Here is a 19,280-nt window from a genome sequence, read left to right as displayed (position 1 = left end):
ATGTCGACCCTGCGGCGATTATCGATAATTGAATAACTTAACTTCATCAGATCGTTACCCCATTTCGCATTTGCAAGATATTTCGCCTAGGTTACTCGGCTAAAAATTTTTTCTAAAATCGATCATGCGCGAGCCCAACATCATATTCAACTAGCGTACGAGGATATAGCGAAAACAGCCATCATTACTCCATTTTGTTTGTTTGAATTTCTGGGAAAGGCACAAACTGTCATATCTGATAACGTCTCTAGTCACTGTGTTGCACCATCTCTAGAACCCCGACCAAGGAGTCGTGAATGACTAACAAAAGCCAGTCTTGTACAACCTTCTTTCATACCACGACACCATGTCAAACACTGACCACCTCTCCGCTTTTTCAAACCAGTCCCGGCGTCAGCAAATAATGTACGACATGGAATTCTCTGGAACGATATTCGTGGAACATGTACAAACCACTGAAGTCGATATTTTCAAGATAGTGACGCCAATTGCATTGTCATCTCTGCGCCCGAACACACGAGGCCGAACCTTTGCATTACTAACATGGTGTTGACACTGGATGTCAACAATCCTTCGGAGACAACGATGATCAAGCGTAGAGTCGTCTAACATCCTCAGCTCGGAGCCAAGTTTCAAAAACATAAATCAAAACTGCTCTCACCAATGCGTTGTAGATCCGACCTTTTACAGCCAGATTTACATCACGAAGACGCCATAGATGGCTCAGATTAGTATAAGCCGCTCTAGCTCTAACTGTTCGTGAATTGATCTCATCACTCACGCCACCACCAGCACCTATGCAACAATCCAGAAACACGAACTTCACGACTACTTCAATCTGCTCACTACCCAATGTAAGTGCAAGATCAGGGTCCTGCCAGTTTTGTTAAAGTACTTTGAGCTTCGATGGTGTAAAAGCACATACCACATCTACGGGCACTGATTGCCAACTGAATAAGTGCGGATTACATGGCTTGGGTATCATCGCACAGTAAGACAATATCATCCACATACTCAAGTTCGAGAAGTCTTTCTCTAGGCAACAGATTCACACCGCCATTCCCTACGCTCTGGAAACCCTGCATGGGGATCATTTAACAGCTGTCCTTGAGGTCGTACCCGATAAGTGTGAACTTGGGAGACCGGAAATAAAATTCTTAGGTCATGTTATTAACCAAGAGGGCATTCTACCTTGTGATGGCAAAGTACGTGCAATAGTGGAGTACACTGTACCGTCCATACTCAAGGAACTGAAAGCATTTCTCGGTTTGGTCAACTTCTACCAACGCTTCATCCCGCACGCGGCAGAACGGTCTCGGCCATTAACCGATTTACTTCGCCGTAATCCACGCAAACTGGGATTGAACGATGCCGCCACTTACCAAGAGAGTGCAGACATTTGGACTATATCTCTCAGTTCACGACAGACCCTTGTCACGTCAAAGGCGAGTCGAACTGTGTTGCTGATGCTTTGTCATGTATCCAACTAAATGCAGTTAATTTGCCAGTGCTAGATCTACCTGCCATGGCAGCGGCCCAAGCAAACGATCCTTCATGCACGGAAGCGCAACAGTCTACGTCACTTCAGTGCCGGGAAGTACCCCTAGCTACTAGCTCAAGTACTATCCTATGCGTTACTTCTACGGGTCTCCCCCGACCCATCGTACCCTCTGCTTACCGTCGTCTCGTCTTTGATGCCCTTCATGTTCTATCGCACCCAGGTATCGCAGCCACACTACACCTCATCGCTGCACGATACGTCTGGCCATCCATGAATGAAGATGTCTCTTCCTGCATACGAAAACGACAATTAGTACGAAACTTGACGGCCCGTCCTGTTGGGTATCAGAACCAGTTTAAAGGCAGATATTCAGTGTTCCGCCGCTGAACTTGTATACGGCACGACACTGCGTCTGCCTGGGGAATTTTTCACGACACGGAGCAGTGATAATTTCGGCGAATCAGACTACGTCCAACGACTTTCTACATTTACGCCAACACTACCTCCAGTGTCAACTCCTATACATTATCAACGGGTCGCTCTCCCTCTAGAGTTAACTACCTGTTCACATGTTTTTATACAACTCGATTCAGTACGCAAACCTTTACAACAGCCTTACGAAGGACCTTTTCACGTGACTTCCCGTCATGAATAGACCTTCAAGGTTGAACGACATGGCCGAGTCGCGATAGTCAGCATTGATCATCACAAGCCAGCACAAGTCGATGACACTGCCCTACCTGATAGGCCGAGACTCAATGCTGCACTCATCAAACCTTCTAGCGGGATCTCTACATCTACTTCGCATCCCACGCTAGATGCATCAGACATCATTTTCACGTCCTAGTCAACAGAACGTGTCATATGCACCCTCTACGGGCAGGACTTCAGTCTCACGTCCAAATCAGCAGACCGCCGCCCTTGACTTCCGATGCGATTGCAGGTTCACGAGACTAGCGTCTCACGTTCCGGTCGCCGAGTACGCTTTCGCGACTAACCTCATAACCAACAACGGATACGGTATAGGACCCTATCCCTATACTACACTTTCCTCTTTTTCTTTGATTTATCCCGAGCCCACGCCTCCAACAATCGCCCTATCGACTTAAGTCAGCCTTGGCAAAAGCTGTCATGATCACACACGGTCTAGTCGACGCACTCAGTCGATCTCTCTGGCCCTAAATACGTATGGTATACATTTGGTCCCGAACTTGGATATTATGGTCGCTCCTGGTTTCTTGGCTCAATATGGTTCCGTCCCACATCTGTAGCATTTTCTGGTCATGACGCCTACGACCGCAATCTTCAAAATCTCGACACAAACCACTCAGGTGTGGCATGCTGAGCCAAGCAACAAATACAGTACATTTCTCCTGGTGCTGTTCTATGTAAAAGAACTTGGGTGGCAACTCGAGGATCAACGATCACCTCCTGTTCTGCCAACGCCTACGTCCTACAATTGCACTTCTGTCGATCAGTCCCACGAACGAAACCGCTACGTATCGAAAGCGTAAACCTTTTCTAGCGAGAGGCTACTGTAGTGACCGACTTCTTATGACAAGAACGCGATTGGCGTAATGGAAACAATTACTATTACTACCAATTGTACCAGTGATTGTTTGTTTAACTGTAGCGAAAACACTTTTCGTTCCGTTGTCCACCTTGTTCGTGCGAACTCTGTGACGCTGTGCCATTTCGTCTGTATTCTTTGGCACGTCTCGCTATTCTTTGATACCACGAGACCGCCAATAAATATATCTTATCTGGACTAATAACAGCCTTCTGGTTTTTAGCCTATCGAGAGATCCAAGTCGTTATCCGGCGCGCAATCTTATTGTAGTGGTGATCATAATCTATCGCGACTCGACGCCATCTACAATTTCATCCTGGAATCCATGCTACAGAGCGACTGTTATCAGAAGATTTGCTTGGCCAAAAGTAATCCTAAATATAAAGGAAAGGACCTGAAATTGTTTACAGTGAAGCAAGGTTTACGGACATGCACCTACAACGCCTTCAACATTCAGTGTACTCGACCATCGTTTTCAGCATGTTCATTTTGATTTAATTATTCCTTTAGCCCCATCTAACGGATTTACTAAAATCTTTACAGCAGTGGACGGGTTTACCAGATGACCAATTACATGCCCAATAAAAGACATCTCAGCAGGAAATGTTGCTGCCGTGTTCCTTGACAGATGGATCTCTAATTTCGGTGTACCTTCTACAGTTATTTCTGATAGAGGTTCACAACTTTAATCGCAACTGTTCGATTAATTTACGCACACTTTGGGAATCGATCACATCACTACGACAGCATACCATCCAGCAGCAAATGGACAAGTGGGACGACTTCACAGACAACTCAAAAGCTCACTGATGGTACAGCTGGATGTAATCAGACAGAGTGAATCCCTACCTCTAATTTTATTGAGCATACACTACAATTAAGGAAGACTTTCAAAGCACACCTGCACAGCTCGTTTATGGAACTAATTTAACCTCACCTGGTCAGCTAGTAATGAGCACATATGTATGTACGGAAACCGTTTCCTTTTGTGAGAGACTAATGAGTCACATGAATAATATTAAGCTTCTTGCACCTCGACCAGTTTTCTTGAAGAAGTAAATTAACAAACACTTAGATACATGTAAATTTGTATTCGTTCGTGCTGACTCAGTAAGACGTCCTTTACAACACCCTTATGAAGTAGTGAAGAGGCAAGCAAAATATTTCACAATCAAGTAGAATAGAAAACAGAGACAGTTTCAATCGACAGGATAAAACCTGCTTTCGCAGAGTCTGAAACACATGACAGCCGAAAGCCGTCTAAAGACAACAGAAGTTTCACAACACAGCTTCCTGCGTTTCCAGCTGATTCTTCACCTACTTCTGGGAATTCAACTCTTCTTACAGTTGATGATGCTGATGTTACACCTCCCACAAATTCACTTCCAAATTTTACCACTTTACCTATTTTGAAAACAACTAGTAAAGGAAGAAACGTACATATTCCTAAACGTTATGTAGAATTCATTACTTAATCTTCATTCATTGCTCATTAATAACACTATTATTCTTATTATACATCCCATTATCATTGTTAAAATTTCTATGTACATTAAAAATAATAAGCACAGATTACTTTTACCACGCCGAGCATTTTCGTTCGCTTCCCCATTACAGTACTGAATCAAATAGCTTGACCCAGATAGCAATCCAACGCTTTCAACGAAACAGTCTTCGAGACTGTAATGGTTTCTGCGGATTTCATCAAACCTTATGATCTCTATCCTTGGTAGGTCTAAAAATTTATATATCATTGTTATACAGTCTTTTACAGGAGAAGAATCAACTGCACAGGAGGCAGATGTAGACCTGTACATCACTTTGTCAGCCACGGCTTGACTATAATGTTCTCTTCCCCTTTGACGTAGACTCTTTAACTCAATTTCTCTTTCTGTCTGAGCTAAGCGTACTTTAGCTAACTAAAACTGTAACAAGGGTGGCCGTCTCTTCCGAACCGGTCATCACTATGAGTTCTTGGATAGTGGGAATATGATTAATCTTATGGTGTTTCTCCGTAGATATTTAACAGCACTCGACGTATGGATTTCTATTGAGTTACTGGACTAAACTTTGTAGGATTTAATTTGTCCTACAGACATTCTACCAGAACTGTAACTGTGATACTGACGACCCAGAGTCTATGTGAAAGTTATAGTTAGAACAAGGACAACTTAGCCTTAAACTTTATCTGTTCCTAAACGTAAAAATAACAGTTTAATTAGTACAACAACTAAATGGATTATAGTCATTAAGTGGAACGCACAAACATACCGACCAGTATTGCCTGTCTTATCGAGAAGAATAAAAATAATGAGTCACACCAATATAACAGGTTAATAATATCCTTCAATTAGCAGGTTACATGCAACAGGGATAGTCTACAGATACATCAGTCTACATCGATGTGATGGGCGTTTAAGCAAGGATTTGATTCGTTAGTTATGGACATAAATAACAATAGTTATCATCGGTTCCAGTGTCAGTAACCATGAAAGTCACCGTGCGCGGTATGTATTTCTTGTGTTTGCTTATCTTGGCTGAAAAAGTAGCGAACATTCATACACAACATAAAAATGGGGGAAACTAGGTAATAACAGTTTGTTCAGTAAAAGGAAAAGTTGTCGAATTCGGTTGTTATTTGTGGCATAATCAATATGTCAATATATACGTGTATGTACAACATAATGGATAATTTAGTATACATTGTTAAGTAATATCTTATCTGCCATCAGGTTTTCGTCGAGTTGAATCATAAGCACGAATCAATTGAGATTGACTGACTGCACCATGTTCTTCTTGAGAAAATGCATAACCATCTATACAGAAACAAAATAAAACAAGACAATAATGTAATTAGCTCCAAACAAATTGAATGAAGTCAAAGATTAACTCAACGGCTAAGTGTATTTGATTGTGATGAGTCACGTGAGTTCGAATACCATGGTGAGAGTAGAGATCCTCTTCAAGACTATATGTACATTATCCAGATGGGTATCACTTATCATGAAACATATACCCACAGCTGTATTAATATGTTGTGTTTTATCCTGAGTGGAAAACTATCTATTTTATCAGTGATTTCAGCGTGTTATCAGTAGCCACTAGAATATCAATAGATTTATAAATGTTTATTCTTATCATGAGCCTTTTAGAGAGTGTTATATCGTGTAAGTACGTGCGTGCGTGTGCCCTATTTGATATATGGACGCCCAATAAGAAAGCAGTGAATTTATTGATCGCCCAATGATGCACGAAATCGTAAGAGCAGTCTTGAGCGCGTATCGGCCCTGCTTTCTGTCTAGCCCAGCCAGTTAAGTCCAGAACACCAATAACAGCCTCGGCAATACGAATCATTATTCACAAACATACTGGGTTTATATACAAACCAAACAGACCACATCGTACCAAAAAATAGAAAATAACATTTGTACAATAATTGGCCAAATGTGGCTGTGGATAGGGGGAAAAGTAATCAATAAACTGATGATAACTCAAGGATCGTATGATAATAGGTCAAAGGTCAAAATAAAGCTAGTGATACAACAATTATACAATAGGAAATATACATATTACATTGATCCATAAATAGTCCTCAAAAGTTATCATTCATAATTCACCAGGGGATATAACAGAGAGTTTTGGGGACCTAAGATCCCATAAAATATCGATCGAAGGGAGTTTGAGTCTCACGATAAGCACGTTAACAAAACGTCCAGTCGGGGTCCTATGGTCCCCATATCCATTTGTCCGGTTAATGCGCGATGATAACGAACGTTGTCAACACAAACACAGTAACCTATAGGTAAAGTCATCGCAACGAGATTCCAAACACTTCATTATACTCACTTGGTGTTGTATACTTTTTTTTAATTTTATACTTGTATACTTGTATCTTCGCATTGTTATTTAGGACCACAATTGATCAGTCTCATGTTGGCATATGTGCATTCTGTGCGGACTGCCTCGATATTGCCAGAAGCTTCATAAGCAAAGATGGATGCACATATGCCAACAAGAGACATCAATTGCAGTCCTAAATAATAATGGGAAGATACTAGTATACAACACCAAGTGAATATAACTTCACCCCATTGCACAAGAAGGTGGTTATCAGGACTCAGTAGCCGGGTGGATAACGCGATGGCGTTTGAAGTGAACGGTACTGGGTTCGAGCCTCAGAGTTAACATCAACTCTGAGATGCAGGTACATCCAGCTGACGAGTTCCAAATAAGACGAAGAGCGCGTCCTTGATTCCACTGCTAACCGCTATCCATCTTTGCTTATCTTTCATTATACTACTTATCGATATCAAAGAGCTGGTGTTATTACTCATTTATTTTAGGACTTACAACGTCTTTAATGAAATTAGCTACTATAAACCTGAACAGTTGCGTTTTGATTCATTTTCTTATTTATAGTGGTGTTTCCTTAACCTTTTAAATGTTTAACTCCCATTGTGTGTTATTACTGAAAACGTATTCTTCTAGTACACCACTCCGAATGAATAGTATTTAGATCAGTTCGCTAACTAGCGGTAGTTAAACACGTTGAGATTCAAAGTTCGTACACTAGTTAACTAGTACCGTATTCCAATAGAATCCCGTCTTTTAGATCTCAAGATTTCACGTGTAACTTATTCATTCGGTTAAACTACCTGAAAAAACTCGGTGACACTCCGTTCAGTAAATAAAGTGATTGGGAGCAAACAAGGGCTATCGCTATCTCATGAAAGAGTATCCTTACATGGTATATTAAACCGAAAAGTAAAAACCGCCGCGACGTACCTTTAGTAGTACTTTAGATCACACAGATTACTATTAAATGAGTCATTGGCATAATAAATAAAAAATACAGTGTCGTCCGACTTTTGAGGATGTCTGGAGATGTTTTGAACTATGAAAAATGAAGATTAAACAAACCTAAATGTCAGGAATGGTGAGTATTTTGAATTAACACATAAGTATGAAACAAGCTAATTTTGGTAAAATCATTGTTTCAGTTAATAAGTTTATCGAACAGACTTGCCGAGAGCATTAGAGAATCCTGCAGAAAAGTCTTCAGAAACCTTAAGAAGGCTGTAAACTCTTCATCCAACCAGCGTCGAATAGAAACTCCTTGTAGAGTTCTAGACGAATCAAGCGTCACATCTTGATTGAACGATTATCGATAGTTTTCCCCCCATGTTTCCATAGATTTTCAGATTATGTTTAGTGGCCCTGTATCTGACTCCAGATAGATCGTATGATTGATTGTTATTAAATAATTGCTGTTGAAATGTACATCCTGCCAATTTTCGTATATTATTATCGACTTAATGCATGTTAGTGAACTACGGAATTAAATAAGCCGAATACGAGAATGGATTTGGAATATGTATATTTCATGCACTTATTGATTTGAACAGGCAATCAAGGATACGAAACAAAGAGGTAAGAGCGAGGCAGATTGGAGAAGAGAAGAGAGCGAAGCAAAATGACGTGCAGTGGAGGATTGTGAGTTAAATGAGTATGATCAATCGTTAATTGATATTTATAGTTACACAAAAATAAGTTAGACATGTGATGAATAGGATAAGAAGTGCACACACATACGCTCATATAAAAACAGTCAAGGTTAATAAACGAATAATTACCAAGGTCGAAATGTGACCTAAGGAGAATGAATAAATTGGCTTGTCAAGAAATGTAGGCTTAACATGGTAACCGACACTACACATGATCATTAAATAAATTGAACTTACGATCTGTTTGCCGAGAATCTGTTATGGGTGTCGGTGATGCTGTATTTGTACGTACACTAGCACCAAGACAAAGATTAAGCAATGCCTGTGAACCCATACTTCTACGCATAATCCGCACAAACGCGGAACGATCAGTAGATCTGTAATAAATTACATGTATATTAATATTTATGTTTAAAAATATTTAGAAATTCAAAATAATAACAAATGACAGAACAATTCAATGGAAATAATACCCCATTGAAATTCGAAGAGAACACACGATCAGGTTATAAGAAATACTTGAGTGTGACGGGTAGGTAGAATAACGAATATAACCACAGTACTATTTTATTCATCAAAGTGAAGAACAATTAACAACATTCATTTTAAAATTCTGTGAACAGAAAACGACACAAGAAACTTTGAATCACACATTGTGAAAATATATAAACCTACGTGAAATATATGCCTACAGATATATCACAATTTAACAAAGACTATGTTTGCTTGTGATATGGAAAAGAAACAGAAATGTTTTTAAACTTTTATGAAATAGTTGGTTGGGAAATTGGACAGTGATGATTGATTAGTAAACAAAATATAATTATTTGCGTTTAGGAAAATGTTTATTTGTGATAACTACCTGTCACAAAAATGATGACAACAAAACCTCAAAGTTAGTGGTTATATCAGTCAGTGAATACACATATATGTATCAAGTATTGTTATGACGTATGAAATCGTAATAATATGGACGTGCAATTGGAGAGGAATGAATTTATTGATCGGAGGCAAATGCTACTTGAAGTTGTACGAGCAGTCTTGATCGCGTATCGGCCCTGCTATCTGCCTAGCCCAGCCAGTTGAGTCCAGAACACAAATAACAGCCTCGGCAATATGAATATTATTCACAAGCATACTGGGTTATATATACTAACCAAACAGACCAAAATATACCAAAAATAGAAAAATAACATTTGTACAGTAATTGGCCAATGTGGCTGTAGCTAGGGTGAAAGTAATCAATAATAATAGTTCCAAGGTCAAAATAAAGGTTATGATACGAGGAACACGGAACAATTAGGTCACTTATTTAACAACTATCCAATAGGGAATAGGCATATTATATTTGTCCATAAATAGACATCAGATTTAGGTTACTCATTTAACAACTATCCAATAGGAATAGGCGTATTACATTTGTCCATAAATGGACCTCAGATTTATGATTCATAATTCGCCAGGGGATACAACAAGTATATACTACGTACAAGTTCATGTATTTATCTTAAGAGCGTATTATTTGTTTAAGATCGTGAATCGACCAATGTTAGACCACCATTGAAAACGTGGAAGCACTGAATGGCCGTTTCGTCCTAGCATGAGAATTATTTGATGTTGTGTTTAACGGTTCGATTCGATTATGATAAACGCCTTTCACAGCATACTAAACCCACTATGCAGATGAGAAAAATAAAATAAGTAGCAGGAAGGTTTGATTGCTAAGTCGAATTATGGAGTACGGAAATCATAGGTATATACATGACGATTAATCTGACCCAGATGAAAACATATAGGCTGAAAGCTTAATTAAGTAATGAGTCGCTTAAAGTACATAAATCTCAATATAAAAATTTTTCTATGAAACAACTATGTTATCAAGAGGTAGATTCGGCGACCTGTTTGAACATCTGGGTTGCCTGTTCCTGATATCTAGATATTTCAACAAGTTATCTAATTTTGTTTGTTTTAACACATCATTATGGCTATTATTCACATAACCTATTCAGGTGCATTTCTGTAAAGTGTATAACTTTTTGTTGTACAAGTTACAAAAAGCCTAATCAGAGATATCATGGTTGTTAGCAATATACAGGAAAAAGAATGTATATTATTTAGATGTCAATTAACTGGACTGATAACATTGGCGATCACTCATTATTTATCGTCAGGATCAACCATGAAGTAAGAAACGGAAACTTGTTGAAATAATCTGTGCTGAGAATTCTATATTATACCAAAAATATAATATTGAATAAAGATAATAATAAATAAGATAAATTTACACTAGAATGAATAAACAGGGTGCTGCTAAGCACACATATGTTACAATAATACAACATTGTATCTACACTTATTCATTAACTAATATCTTAAAATCCAACAATTTAGCTCAGTACATATCACTTGGTAACTAATCTACTGATATTACGAAACGCTATAATTTTAGTTCGATAACTCATATCACACCCATATATATTTAGTAATCGAGATTGTTACTGTTATATTAGGAACTTGAATTTTTGCTATACGGAGCACAACTTGAGCACTTGAACCCTCTGAGTTGCAAGTTAGAAGACGAGTAGAAAGAAGTCTTATTCCAACCAGTCGAATATGGTACAAAACACTCGGGTATTTATAGTCCACATAGGTAAACTCGCATCTAATGGGGTCCAAAACTCTTTGCTTGCTTGGTTTGATTCCTTCCTCAGCAACCAACATCAAATAGTTAAAGTTAACTCCTCACTGTCGAACGCTGTCCTTGTTAGAAGTGGTGTAATACAAGTTAGTGTCTCAGGCCCTTTGCTCTTTCCGGTGTTTATCCATGATATTTGTGAATGTTTTTGTGTGGATAACTCCCTTCTGTATGCAGATTATCTTAAAGTAATGTATTCATTTTCTCCACATGAGCTGAACAATATTCAAAGCTGTATTAGCATGGAGCTTAACAAGGTAGCACAGTGGTGCTTAAAATGGCAGCTAGAGCTTAATACAGCTAAATGTGGATGGATATGCTTCGATGATACACTTTCAACTTAGTTCTTACCATAAATCGTAAAGTTCTATCTAGGTTACATACAGTAGTAGACTTAAGACATATGTACTCCTACGACTTGTCGTTTGCAGAACAAATATTAAAACAGACTTCCAAGTCTCAACGTCTTATAGGTTACATAACTAAAAGCCTTTTTAACAATGAATTACGTATTTTAATGTGCAAAGTTTGTGTTTGACCACTCCTAGAATACCGCACGTTTATTCTTAGTAGTGTGCGCATAAAGGATAAATTAAGGCTGGAATCAGAACAGAGACGATTTACACTTCGTATTTTTGGAACTGATTGTAACTTGACTTATAATCCTAGATGTAATAAACTTGCGCTCAGCCTTTTATGGATGAGGAGACTCCAACTAAATCTTATCTTTTTCTTCAAAATACTTAATAAACTATTCTTTACATCCAATCAAGCAATTCAATATGCAGAGACTTCTCATTACGAAATTCGTAACTGCTTGTCACTAGCGAAACAAACACAGTCTAAATCATCTCTCTATATGAATTACTTTACCTGTAAGTTTTCTAAACTCTGGAATAATCTACTATAATTTATCCGTACGATAAAATCACTCCAATTGTCTGTTCGCTGCATTGATGCATACTGCTCCTCTGAAAATGCATTAAATGTTTTAGCGCTTGTAAGTGTATCCTACTCCACAAGTGAGATTATAGGAACTTCAAATGTTTAGCCAATCTTATTAGTGGATTCCTTAAATAAAACCACTTACCTGCTGTCACTTTACGTTAACAATTTTCCTAGCAACTTCAACTTATTTGAATAATATCTAACATAAACAGTGGTAAACCTGACTGACATATTTTGGTAATCATTGTTTTGTTGTTCCGCGCTCTCTGTTTTCAGTTTACTTTCTCAAGTTGTAGATAATTATGAATAATTCGTTCTGGCACAGGAAATAACCTTAAATAACACTGTTCATAAATCAACAGGCTTAAGAAGAAATTAAAAGTTCCCTGCTGATGCATTGGATTGCTGTAATATATGTCATAAATGTACTACCTAAACAATTACTGGACTAGCAAACTTAAAACAATCATCAGATCACATGATTGTTCTTTACATTCAATGTTACTATATATATATATGCTCGAACACAGGGAGAGAAAAACAAGAAAAAGAAAACTAGTACTGATCGATTCATGGGTCGTGAATGAGCACTACTGAGGAGTCCATACTGGGAAACGGCCGTCTAGCGCTTCCAAGTTTTCAGTGGTAGTCTAAACTAGGTCGGTCCACGGTTTTAATGGAGTTCAACAATCTCTACAACTTACTGACCTTCTACCAGGATTAAGCAACAGATTTTGTAGAGTTGGACTTAAGCAAGTAATGAAATTCAAGACATATGTTTTTAGCTGAATAACGCTCTTCAAAAATTGGATGTATCTGCATCTTAGTTCTGATGTTCAAACTGAGACTCGAGTCTAGTACTTTTATTTAGTTTTGAAAGCTTACACATTATGAGATCAGCTATTCAACCCAGATATTCACCAGCATGTTCAACAAGTGCAGTATCTATATTATAATCTAGGTATTGATGTATTCAGGACTGAGTTCTGATGATTCTTTGTTGGTATATGCGTATCGTGGGCGGATCCTGCCGATATAATCATTTTGCAATAGGTTTTAGCAAAAGCTTTAAAGACAAGAAATCAGAACTCTCATCAATCATCATAGAGCTACGTGACTTCAAAATATATTAAGAATTATTAAAAGTTTATTAAACAACTCTTCAGTTACCTACAGTCAACCAACATCAAGTACAAAAAATGTACAGTTATTTGAAAGAGTTGACTAATTACAGAATAGAACTTAATGAGTATACTTTATAGAATAGATATTATGAGAGATCATAACTAATATCCCATTAAACAATGTCAGTGTTTATACAATTTTATCCGAGAAACATCTTAACTTGAATTCATAACTACTACACATAATCCACATCGCAAAACACGCACACATATATATACATGCATATATATGATCAATAAAGAGTAAAATCAAGTGAAAAAAAGAGATACATATATATAAAGAGACAATTTACAAACAACTTACTTTGGACGAATACTGGCACGAATCAAACGACCTGGATCAACTTGCATTTGTTCCATTTGCATAACTTGTTCACGTAATGAACCAGCTGTAACACGTTTAGCCCTATAATTGAAATAGGTTATGAAAAGACGGTAATTAGAAGAAAGATCATGAATACATGTAACAAGTATAAAGACTAGATATTTGGATTAATCAAGAATTTAACATTGAAGTTAGCCACAACGTGTTTTAATGCGCAAAACGTTTGCAATACCCCTGGGACTTTCGATCCTTAGCATCCTTTCGTTATTAAAAAAAAACAAATTGTTACGATTTCTATTATTACAACCCCGCTATTCCTATTGCTTAGTATTCCTGGACACCAATTCACTCGACAAGTCCCCAAATCAGAACACGGTTGAACAGGAAAGAAATTATATTCCAAATAACAAGGGTAGATGGAAGTAAGAAGCACAATAAGAAATACGTTAGTATATTCATAGCTTTTACATGAGAATATTCTAAAGTCTTCTCCAAGTATCAACTAGCGTTGATTGATTAAGAGATTTCATTTTATGCTCTAACTTGAACAATGTTTGTATTTTTCACCGGGGAACATTGGGGATATGTTACACTGACCTTTTAATAACAGATAGGTGTGAATAACTCCAGACGCTTGAGATGAAATACTTTGGTAAAAATCCTACTACAGTATGCAGTATTCATTACCTGAATGAACAGAAAAGTGGCCGAAAAATTCTCCGTACAACACATATCGACCACCGAAAACGTTGCAGATAACCTCAGTCATGTTTAGAAAGACAATTTTTAAAACTTGGAATTAAATTTCAAAAACTGATGTAGAGCACTAAGTATAAATCAATACCTTCATGGAGAATAATTTAGCAACGTTTATATTGATGAGAAGCAGCTGCTTGTGTCGTGTATGTAAGAAAAATGATACACAGCACTGACTCGGTTCAAATAGCTCAGCAATAATATATCACATCGCCAAACTAGGTTACCTCGCTTTGAATTCACTAAGAGGCATCAATCCTCTCAAGATTGCAAATGCACCTTATTGAAAAGCGGCAAATAGCACGAAACTTACGTCCAGATTTTCCTACCAACCACGTTTGCTCATTCTGATCCGATGAGTGATGATGTGTAAAGTAGCAAGAAAAATTGTCGCTCAATAAACTTTTCTTTAGCGTACAAAGATACGTTCAAACAAATCTTTGGTTTGATCAACAAATCATTATTCACTTACATCATTCTACTCATTCCCAGATTGTTGTAAACGTAAAATAAAAAATAAGTGTAACTTGCTTTGATTCTATAGTCTCACTTAATCATAATGTTATTCTTAACACTCGATCAACCAACTATGCAGAGAAAGAAGACCAAGAAATCCGAAATTTAAATTAAGTTTCTAACTCATGAGTATTTATAGGTTAATAGATGTTCAGAGAAATTCGGCTCCTACTCATCGTATGGTCTTGAAGGAAAATGTGACTTATCAGAGGCTTTGTTAGGTATATCACAACCTACTCACTGTGTATTGTTGTTTGTATCTTGAAATTGTTTGAATGGATTCCTTCCAAACGTTTCATACAATAACAGTCAATGAATTCATGGAATTGCATGCTACATCTTCCAGATTAACCAACCATCAGCAATCAAATATGCCTCAGAAGAATGTGCGTATATGCTACGTGTGAGGCGATTACTATTATTATTACTATGTCGCGTAGGACCGGTGAACGGAACAAAAGTCAGCAACACATCAGGACAAGGTAAAAAAAATTTCACTGCGCCCCAGCCCTATAAACTAGAGCGTACAGACTAGAATCGTTCGAGAAAATATATATCTTCCACAAACAGCCCAGAAGCACGAAAGAACAAGAACAAAACTCATATAATTGGGAAATATCACAAAATGGACTACTAAAAAGGGAAACGAGCTAATGAATTTCCTTTCCACGGGTAAATATAAATGAACGGTAAAAATACGCACATTTACCGCGCAGATGAGTGATTAGAATTTCCACAATAAAATTGCAAAAATTAGACGTTTACCAAGTGATTTCTGGGGACCTAGCATCCCCAACAGCATTATAATTACAGCTCATAATTCAGAATGCTTTTAGCAGGAGCAATATTTTTTTTCGTAAATTGATATACGTGAAAAAATTAAAAAGCCGTTGAAAACCGACAAACTTCAAAACCGCGGTAGTATTGACGATAGTAAAAGACTAAAACTCTGGAGGATACATTATGTAAAAAAGAAATTGGGAGGAATGACTAATTCATAAAACTTTATACTACTTTTAGTTGGAAAATATCAGCGCGTGTAGACGCGCATAGATTCACATGCGAATCTAGCGACTCTACCACCTTGTGGCACAGAAAAAAACAGATGAAACTTGCATTTTCCAAGCAATATCGCGTGTCAGTGCAATCATAGGTATCAGTAAAAAGCCGAACCAGAAAATACCGCATCCATAAACGGCAGAATCCTAAATAATGCAAAGAAAAAAAGCAGAGAGAAGAAAATCACGTACAATAAGTCATTTACTCATATACAATGCAAAATGTAACAGTAGAAAAGATCAGGTAAAAAAAAAAGCAGAAAAGGTATAAAAAGATTTCAGGACTCGGATTCTAAAGCAAGACAAAGAATGAATACGCTGGCGCTATTGTAAACTATTCTGAGTTGTTGATGGGGTTTGTTTTCTGAGCTGGATGGTTTGATCGTAGAGCTTTCATCGTTCTTCTGAACGACATCATCAGCATAAACTTCAGGTGGAAGTGAAGTGTCCGAATTTCTCCACATATGGTTTTGAGTTATGCAACCGATTTCGAAGACAGTTCGTCATCAGCTCTGATTCGACTAGAAGTGTTTAACTAGAGAGCCTGTACAAGGTTAATGTGCTTCCTTAGTACGTCTTTTAATGATAGGCACTGCCAAAAAACGTCACGATCGACTGAGTCGAACGTCTCCCTAAGGTCAAGGAATGTAATTGTTGTCGGAAGTGGAAAAGTATGTTTATGTTCCAGAGTTTGTGGAAGGGTGAATATTTGATTTATACATTCACAACCAGGCCTGAAACCAGCCTGGTTTTGTCGGATTTGCTCTTCACGAGTACTACTTAGATGTCAAAGTATTATTGAGACTAATCTTTTATACAATATATTAGTTAAACTGATTCCTCTGTGACTGTTACAAGAGGATTTTAGTCCTTTCTTATGAACTAGGGTGATCAGCAATCGAAACCAGTCAGATGGGATAAGTCCAGCCCCCGGATTTTTGCTAAGATTTCAGTTGATCTAACTGCTAAAACTGGACCACTATCCTTAAGAATCTCAGGAGCTAGTCCGTCGGGTCCTGCTACTCTCCCGCGCATTTTCAACCTCACTAAAAGTTGAGGGACTTACATCAGTTTGCCATTTGGGTTGCTTGGAGACAGTAGGTAACTGAAGACCAGTTGAACCGTTTCCTGAAGTGTCCTGCCGATCGGTTCAATCTTCTGGATTAGGAGTGTATAATAGTCCTCTTCTGCTTTCACCACCCATTACTGCTCACGATCATTACGTAGGCTTTTGATCAACTTACGCATAATGTCTCTGCTTCTCATCGCGTTCGGAGTCAGACGGGATGAGTTCCAAGCATTTGTTGAGTTCATTAGACGCCACTGAAATCCACTGATTTTTCCTAACCCTTTGGTTTAACTCACCAGTAAATATCACTGCTGTTTCCACAGCATTTTGGATATCATACCGAGTTACCTCGTGGTGGACATCACTTCCATGGTTTACTAGCTCCTTCTCTAGTTGTTCCTGCAATATATTTTTGACGTTTTCACCATTAAGTTGACCTCTAAGGGGTATTCTTGGTATGGCTTTTTTAAGACCAGGAAGATGCAGACAAATATATCACCAAACTAGACAACGATTGGAGTCTAAACATGTGCTCCAGAATGAGCGAAAGTTTACTATCGCGTCTTTCTAACGATGACTGATGACAATGTGGTCTATTTGAGTTCATCGATGAGTCGATTGAAGAGGTCGACACGTCGGACGATGTTCTTCCCTATGCGTAAAGTTGGTGTTTGCCAGGTGATGTGTCTTGTAGGTTGAACGCTTTATTCAGATCCTAAGCTATTCGGATAACCCCAGGGCTAGCACTACTCAGCGACTTGAAGACCAGAGAGAAGACACGAGTATCAGAGAAACACTTTACTGCAAGGTTCATTTTTGTACAGAAAATCGTAGGTATTTATAGATGTTTGCTTAAGTTAAATCAACATCCTAATTCAGCCAATCCAACTAACGACATATATTGCTACTGACCAATGGTAGCATGCCACGTTGGAACTCCAGAATGTTCTGTCGTACTCTGATTGGTTGGGACTCTTTTTGAGCCTCTGGAGGCTCTGTTAGAGTTCTCTGGAAGCCGACTTAACACCAGGAATAGACGGTTATCTGAACACAGATGCAACAGACGGTTGCCATTATCTATTCACAAAACTGCGACATCGTAAGATCCGCCTAAGTGCCTTTCGATTTGGCTTGGTCTATCTACTTGGGCATTACAATCTCTCGCCACCATTGCAACATCAGTGCGTCTAGCTTTCATCCCAGCTGCAATCTGTGAGAGCGTAAGCAGAGACAACGGAGAGACAACGATGTGTGTTCCTATATTTTTGAGTTCTTACTGTCTTGCGTATTCGAACAGCGCACAAATGACTGTCTATTGAAATCTAGTCTAGGAGAGCACGTTCTGCTTTTGAACTTAAGGCTTTACCTACATCAGTGAGGCCACGAGAAGTAGCAGTGAGGATTTCGGATACAGGAGGGGTAAATTTTACCAGTTCTTTACATTGACAAGGTGAGGTCGAAGAATAAATTTACTTCGATCCCGTAAGCGCGTCTCGGAGACTCAACATACATTGATGGTGCGAGATTCTAAGATAAGTAAAAGAGCAAAACAACCATGGTATATTAATGAAGAGAACCTACCATGCCAACCATATCTGATGCCAATGGTAAAGTTGGATAGACATGAGGATAGATAGTAAGAAATAAGAACCAACAACCGATACTACCCCATATTGCTAAATGTGATAACCATGTCCATGCGGTGTGCTCTAGACCAGCTTTTAAACAAACCGTCACAACTACATACTGTAAAAATAAAAACAGTGTAAGAGAGAGGAAAAAAGTGAAAATTAAGTATAAAAATATGATTATAACAGGAAGAAAACGAGACAAGACATCAACAGAACTCAGATCTAGAACACGTGCTTCAGCCGACTAGTACGTGTATTAGTTAAGTCAACAACCGACAATGAAGCAAGAACAGTGATAAGAAATATATAAGACACATCAAATACCTGTCAAACTATCTACCAGTCTCTTATCTAGGATAACAACTAATCAATATTTACTCTCGCCCACACAACAGACATTTGGTTTTCCTGAAAAGTTTAAGAATGGGATTTTAAAACTTAACATACGTATATACACGCTATTAATTTATGTCTTTTATGACATGTTATGAAGTTCCATCTCTCAGGCGGAAGAATGAATACA

General features: G+C 38.1%; 1 protein-coding gene across 1 annotated transcript in view; it reads right to left on the bottom strand.

Annotated features, from left to right (window-relative positions):
- Positions 1-5,244: 5,244 nt before the first annotated feature.
- Smp_104500 (phospholipid-transporting atpase) overlaps positions 5,245-19,280 on the bottom strand; it is a gene marked incomplete at its 5' end in the record, with an annotated part of 95,906 nt that continues 81,870 nt past the window's right edge. The window contains 5 exons of the mRNA XM_018792661.1: positions 5,245-5,887; positions 8,813-8,952; positions 13,707-13,808; positions 16,116-16,204; positions 18,708-18,872. Coding sequence (XP_018644491.1) covers positions 5,790-5,887; positions 8,813-8,952; positions 13,707-13,808; positions 16,116-16,204; positions 18,708-18,872 — 594 coding nt within the window. The 3' untranslated portion in view covers positions 5,245-5,789. The remainder of the gene's footprint in view (positions 5,888-8,812; positions 8,953-13,706; positions 13,809-16,115; positions 16,205-18,707; positions 18,873-19,280) is intronic.

Source organism: Schistosoma mansoni (genome assembly GCF_000237925.1).
Source record: "Schistosoma mansoni, WGS project CABG00000000 data, supercontig 0227, strain Puerto Rico, whole genome shotgun sequence".
Classification (NCBI taxonomy): domain Eukaryota; kingdom Metazoa; phylum Platyhelminthes; class Trematoda; order Strigeidida; family Schistosomatidae; genus Schistosoma; species Schistosoma mansoni.
Note: the sequence above shows the minus strand (reverse complement) of the source record. Positions and strands in the feature narration are given on the sequence as shown.